Source organism: Parasteatoda tepidariorum, chromosome X2 (genome assembly GCF_043381705.1).
Source record: "Parasteatoda tepidariorum isolate YZ-2023 chromosome X2, CAS_Ptep_4.0, whole genome shotgun sequence".
NCBI classification, from domain to species: Eukaryota; Metazoa; Arthropoda; class Arachnida; order Araneae; family Theridiidae; genus Parasteatoda; species Parasteatoda tepidariorum.
Window position 1 is genome coordinate 25,498,027 of NC_092215.1, and position 7,508 is coordinate 25,505,534.

The window sequence follows — 7,508 nt, forward strand, 5'->3', positions numbered from 1 at the left end:
ATATATATATATAATTTGAAGTAAAGAATTTGTTTAAAAGAAATTTGTTCCTAATTTTTGGTGCAATTTAATGTTTGAGTTTTGAATTATATTTTTAATGTTTTTTTACAGAAATCCTAATTCATTTAAAGTGGAGAAAACAAAAGAAAAACATAGAAGCAAAATTGATAAGAGCTGGCCCATATATGATAATGTACATCAAAAATATATGATGCTTGGTAAGTGAATATTATAATCAAATATACTTACAATTTTTGGGTCTAACAGTTGTGAATTTTATACTAGTAAAATTGCATTGACTATTTTGTTAACGTACGTGAATTATTTATTTTCTGCAATAATTGAAAATTAGTTATAAGAAATTCATTCGAAAGCTAAACAATGATTTCTGATTTTTATCTGAGAATGACATTTGAAAAAGATCAGTAAGGATTTTAAACGCTTTGATAAATATTATAAATTATGAATTCAAACCCAAAATTGATCCAAACATTATTGAATTACTGACAAACAAATTCTTCAATTTTTTAATAGTGAACTCTTACAGATATATTTATTTAAAAGCAACGAGAAATGTTCTTTTCAATTTGGGAGATACAAGTTTGATCAAATTATAATTCCTCCACGCTTTCTTCTATAAAAGGAATTAAAATTTGGTGGTAAGTTAGACATTTGGATTTTCAAAGAACTCTTACAGTTTTTTTAATCATTACGTTTATCTTTTAAAAGAGGTTTCTTATCTGGCTTGTGACAAAATCAAAGAGTAATAAATAATAAATGAAAAGGATTGATAAACACATGACTAAATTGTTGAACTTAACATATTAGGATCTGGTGTTCCCATTTTGGGAGCAAGTTCACTTTGGGACGGAAAGATATAGAGCGGTAACTTATTTTTTCAGTTCTTTGCCTTTTTTCTGCAAGGTTAAAACATTCGGCATACCAAATATATTGTAAGTATAAAATTTTTTCAGAAATATAAAATCTTTCGACAGCAAACTTTCATATCTTAATTGCATTCATTATCTTATACTGCCAAAAAAATTGAGGGCAATTTACTTTAAAAAGAGATGAAATAAAGGTAAACATATAAATTTTGAAGGAAGTTTAATTTTGTAAAAATTGCAAACACGAGCTCAAATGAGGCTTACATGCTTTTAAGGCAGCATTTTGAAAAAAAGAATATGTTTTCATTGTAGTCTTCAAAGCATTCTGGCCAATATGAAATGTTAAAATAAACGTTACAAATCGACAACAAGCTCTTCTTTGCCATCAAAAAGCTTCCTGTTTATATGAGATTTGATGCAATCTTCTTTTTTGACTCAGATAATTAGATTGTTTCTCTTTCATCTTTTCTCCGAAGCAGTCAAGCATTGACTGCAGAAACGTTGACCATGTGGTAAAAATATTCGCCTTTATCAATCCTCTGAGTATGACTATAGAGTGTCAGCTGCCATAACTGCACGATAATCACGTTTGAGGTTCACAATAAAAATAGCTTTATTTCAGCCAATAAAATCTCATAATTCTTTACTCATTATAATAAAAATGATGCAGAAAAAAGGAAATATTTCCAGTTATTTGATGTTTGCAAATAAGATGCAGAATTCGCGTTCCTAAATCAGTTGCTCTTTGACTTCTAATGATGAAACGAAATGGTTATTCTTAAGTCATCAGAATAAATTATAATTCTAGTATTGCTTTCTTTTGCGGAATTTCACAAACTTTTCTTGTTATCATAGTGGGGTACTAATTATTGAGTACAAGTGAGCATCCAGAAGATTTGAAATAGCATTTATTTCGAGTTTTTATTTCTAGTAATCTCATACGAGGTTTCCATGCATTAGAATGTTGAACCAAATTTGATAGTTATTAATAGAAAAAATCGTCTCATTTAAACATAAATGTCCTACCAATCTTCCTTTTATAAAAGCAACATTCTTGTTACAATGAAGTATCAAGTTTTTGACCTATCGGCTATCAAGAAAAAAATACACTTGCAATGTATACTCAATACCCTAACTTTTCCATTTAGTTTTCTATTTATAAAAATATTTATTTAAACTTTCTTTTATATTTTTTGAAATATTATGGGAGTATAATTCGAACGAAAAAATGCTTTAACCCTTTCTAAGGCCGTTATTAGTATACTTACCACCAATTTTTAATGTCTACGGTGAAATTTTTTACCACTTTTAATTTAGGTTTCCAATTGTTAATAACTTCAGCTTTCTTGAAGTGCGTTTGAATAAAATTGGTAACCATCTTTTAATTAAAGAAAACGTATGAAAGTTATAAAATACATAATTCCTCTTGAAATTTGTAGCATTTATAAAATTTATTTTATATATAACGAAAATTAGAAGACAGTAAGTTCCTAATAGGTCGTGGTAAATATACTTACCACCAAAAAATGGCATTAAAATTTCAATTAATTTTTTTTGAGCTAAATGAGTTTTTTTTCTTATATCAATTACTATTCTTATATCAATTTCAATTCCAAAAATACCTTAATTTACCTTTACTTGAAATAAATGGCCCAGTAAAGGGTTAAATGCATCATAAAATAATGTATTTTTTTAAATCTTTTTAGGGGTTAAGCAGAAGGTACGTGATCACTATCACGCTCATCGTCTCTCATACTGGTTAAATCTATTCCCAAAGCTCCATCGAACTAGATCTGAAAACATTAATCTCGAACACAGTTTTCTCATTGATCACGATAATCCATTATCATATGAAGGTCCTGTGAGAGAGGTTCCAGTAATTCTACCAAGAATTGTAACAAATGCTACAGCTAGTCCGAAAATTGTAACCTCAAAAAATGACACCAGTAAGGATACTGCAAAGACCAAGACTGTTACCACGGTGCAGGTCAATTATCAATTACCTACAAAAGATTTAAATGTGACTGAGTCTTCTGGATCAAGTATATTAAGTGAACGTTATTCATTGGTGCTTCATGCAACTGTAGGCGCTGGAATAATTCTTCTTCTTCTTAATATACTTATATTTGCTGGAATTTATTATCAACGTATTGAAAGAAAAGCTAATGCTGCATTGCGTAAGCGAAATTCAATGGTAAGTCTTCTGATATCAGTTTGCTAATTTTGTAATCAAAATATTTTAAGAAAATCCTATCCTTCAATTTAGCTAAGAGAGATCATCTTTTGATGCAAATAAATTAATAAGAAGCAACAATATTTTTTTTCTTTTAAATTTCTGTATTATCAAGCCAAACAACCGAGCAGAGGAGTTTTCGCACACAAATTCTGCACCTTCGATTCACATGTTAACCAATAGAAGTAAATATGGAATCATAACTTCCAGCTTACTTATTTTTAGATTATTAGGAAAAAAATGTAGTCTTAATATTAAAATTGTTTCAGATTCATTGATTGCAATTTTGTTAAATAATATGTATTCTGAGGAATTAACCTTGCTTCGAAATCATGATGATAATATTAATTTTAATTTTTCGTATTTGAGAATTAAAAGAGAAAAAAATATATTTGCATTGCTGATTTTTTCAATAAAAGGAATGATTTTAAATTCAGCATCACTAAACTAAATACATGGAATTCTAATGTTTCTAAAAACATTTATTTAAGCATTATTTTTAATCAAATGAATAGAGTTTAAAGAATTTGTAGTAACGATTTTTTATCCACAAAACAAATAGACAAATTCTTCTAAAATTTGATGGGAAACAATGGACATCCAACTAATGCTATTAAATATTATGTATAATGAATAATTTTATATAAAATTTTTATAAAATCATCAAGTTAATTGTAGATTATAATTTTTTAATGGATTTATTAAAAATTTCATTGTTAGTAGAAATTATATTTTCATCATGTGCAAATTCTATTCGTGCAAATCCGTGGCTAAAAATCGTTTAATATTCAACAAGGAATTTTTTTTTTCCATATATGTTAATAATTTCACTAAAATTATCAAAATTAAAATTTTATAAACAATTTTATAATTTAAATATTTTATAATAAAATTTTATATTTTTTTTATAAAATCATCAAGTTAATTGCAGATTATAATTTTTCAATGGATTTATTAAAAATTTCATTGCTAGTAAAAATTATATTTTCATCATGTGCAAATTCTATTCGCGCAAATCCGAGGCTAAAAATCGTCTAATATTTAACAAGGAATTTTTTTTTTCAATATATGTTAATAGTTTCTCTAAAATTATCAAAATTAAAATTTTAAAAATAATATTTAACTATTTAATCATTTTAAACTTTAAATTTACCTGTATAATATTATTACCTAATGCATATCCAGTTTTGAACCAATCCAAGGATATTAACAAATTAAATGCGGTTCTGAACATTAGTAAGAACGTGACAGTAAAGTCCCTAATAAAAAATTCCTCCCACTACCCTTTATTTATGCTTTTATTTTCAATTTATATAATATGGCAAACTAATTACGAAACTATTTTAACCCCTTCTCTGTCGGCGTCGCATATTGTACGTTCGGTGTATTAGTGCCCGTATGGTCGGCATCGTATGCCATGTGATGAAGAGAAAAACTCTATTATGGAAATTGAATTTGTTGCTACTTACATATTTCTTTAATACGTTCACGCCGGGGTGACCCACCGGTGGGTCACGAAAGATTGTCTCATCTTGGCAGCGCACCGGAGTAAAAACTGGTAACAATAAATTTAATTTTTTTAGTTTTTTTCCGGAAATAATAAAAATCCATAACTACCAATTGTTTTTGACGGATGCAATTTTTATATTGAATTGCTTCTTCGCCGTGATAAATTTCCTTACAGTGAATTGTTATTGTTGAGAATAGATTAACTCCTCCCGAATATTATCTAATATTGAAATAGTTCTTCTACCAGTATTTTCTCTTTTCCCGTACCAGTATTTTCACTTTTCCCGGCGTGAACGTGTTAAATAACTGGTCCAACTTTCTTCAAAATTTAATCAGTGAGATTTCCCACCATGAATTAAAATCAAAAACATTTTGTATTAACCCTTTGACAGTTATGAACGAGTTCAGCTCGCAATCGAATCGTGCTTCATAATGCACGTAAACGAGTTCCGCTCGGCGGCAATATTTCGACCGTAATGGTTAGTAACGAGCACTACTCGCGTAGTAAAATTTTTCCCCAATGCGAGCTGACGAGCTGAGCTCGTACGCCATTATTATTCTGCATTGGCTATGTTAAAAACGAAAAGTATGCAAAAACTGTTATTTATGTACTACGAATACTGTAAGAAATTTTTAAAACGCGTGAGGCGAGCTATCTACCGCATCCAGAGCTGCCAACTTGCTGCGCTTGGTAAAATAGTATTTCCCAGTGATAGCGAAAGTCAAGTTACTTTCAATTTAGTATTTTTCCTTTTAAGTAATTTTTTCACCACTAAATATCAAAAACTATAAGTATCATATAAAATGCAACGTTAAAGCAATAGTCTTTTGGTTACTCTATTAAAAAGTAGGCGTAACTGCCCTTCTCCAACGAAATTTGCTACCACTTTATTATAACAATTCCAGAAAGCGGAGCAGTTGACATTTAGTCAGAGAAGGGTGACATTTTCGGAAGAACGGCGGTGGAAAACAGCTGCCACTCTCGACTACTGTTTGCTCGTAATACTGCGCGAATTAATAAAACGAAAACTGCTCATTTCCCTGACCGTCAAAGGGTTAAAGTTTCTGCAATTTTTCTTCCCATTGTTTTACCGTAATCTGAAATAAATTATTTCAGTTTTGAAATAAATATGATAGTTACAAGCGGATTCCCAAGACTGATTGTAAAACTGTTTTAACGGTAAGGTTGGAAAAATATTTTCCAAAATAATTTTTTACCTTATTTTAATAATTATTTTAAGCAGATATTTATCTTAAACACCTAAAATCAATAAGCTTAGTTAATATATTATCACAGTGTATTTTTTAAGACGAAACTTGGGTGCATTGCAGAGAAAACTGGAGATCAGTGGACGGGACATAGTATATTTCACCAATCAATAGGTCAAGCAAAGCATTGCCTGCTGACAAAAATATTTTGCATTTTCGAATTTAGGATAAAACATATATTAATTCTCAGCAATAAAAAAGGCTTTTTTGTGGTAAGACATTCGAAAAAAAATCCGACAGAGAAAGGGTTAAATATTTTCTGCAGAATACCGTTAAGTGGAAGTAAATTTAAATTCTCTACTCAAATTGCTTTAATGTTGTATTTTGTGTTTTATTCGGTATTTTTCTTACATTCTTATTTTTTTAACTTTGGCTGTTCTATTTTGAATTTTTTGTTTATTTCTTTATTTTTGCTTCAATTTTTTTGGTGCTCCTCACCACACTGTTGTATTGATATATTTTGCGTTGGATATATTAATACAATGTTAGAAAGCACTCTCTTCTGCTGATCTAATCGTGTGAGCTAACGACGAGATTATATCTTTTCCTTGCTTTCTTATTTTGTTTGCAGGCTTTCAATTTTTAAAAAAATTATTTAAAAAGCATTTTATTTATTAATAAATCTTCCTCAATATAATTTTTAACTTCCTATTTTTAACTTGAAATTCTTAATTGTTCAATCGTTTCAATTGAACTTTTAATTATTCTATTTAATCTGTGCTCACAATACCAGAAATAGGGGCATTAATTGTGTGTTCCGTTTATTATAGCAAACATCATTTCAAGAGCTTCAAGTGCATCAGTCTGTAATTACTCATAAAAAAGCTGTAACGTTTCGAGATCCTCCATCATCGCTGATGTATCAGACTGGAGACCTTGCGCTTCAACCACCATCCCACTACAAACATCCTCATAAAGTGCACTTGAAACCTTGCACCATTCCAACACCTCCAGAGCTCTCTCAGAAGTGACCTTAACCGCAACTAAAATTCATTTCATAAGTGCTTTGCTGATGTTTCAGCCAACTTATCATTTGGCTGTCAACATTCATAATCCGATCTTACTGATGAACCAAGCAATTTAAGTGGTTAAGCTGCATAAATTGTTTACGAGAAGCTTTTGCTGCAGAAAGGAGAAATGGATTTTAAAATAGTAAGGGCTTTGATGTTTGTCAAAAACACGAATTTTGCTTCATGAAATTTCACGATTAAACTAGTTTAGTTCTCGAAATACCACATAGAAGCAAAATATGAATGTTCTGATTTTTATTATTATTTTTGTATCTAGATGCGTAAACCTATAAGTATTTCTACTACAATTTGTACATTGTTTATTGCTCCTCCAACTGCTGACTTAGAGCAATATCTCCTAGAAGAGAGAAGGCCTAAGTACGGGTTACATATAAATCAGAAATTCGATCTTTTAGTAGTCCAAGTGTAATGACATCTTTCGAAATATCCCCCAGTGCGCAACTTATAGCCTGATTGTAGTGGAATATTTCTCATTTCATGTTATGTTGGACAATTAAATTTATCCGTTCTGAGGCCTTCTTTCTTCTAGGAAGTGTTGTAAAAAGCATATATATATATATATATATATATATATATATA

General features: G+C 29.5%; 1 protein-coding gene across 1 annotated transcript in view; it reads left to right on the top strand.

The window, feature by feature from the left end:
• The window catches only part of LOC107448352 (neuroligin-1), a 22,210-nt gene that overhangs the window by 6,425 nt on the left and 8,277 nt on the right, over positions 1-7,508 (top strand). The window contains exons 4-6 of the mRNA XM_043049834.2: positions 112-218; positions 2,594-3,081; positions 6,669-7,050. Of these exons, the coding sequence (XP_042905768.2) occupies positions 112-218; positions 2,594-3,081; positions 6,669-6,869 (796 nt within the window). The 3' untranslated portion in view covers positions 6,870-7,050. The remainder of the gene's footprint in view (positions 1-111; positions 219-2,593; positions 3,082-6,668; positions 7,051-7,508) is intronic.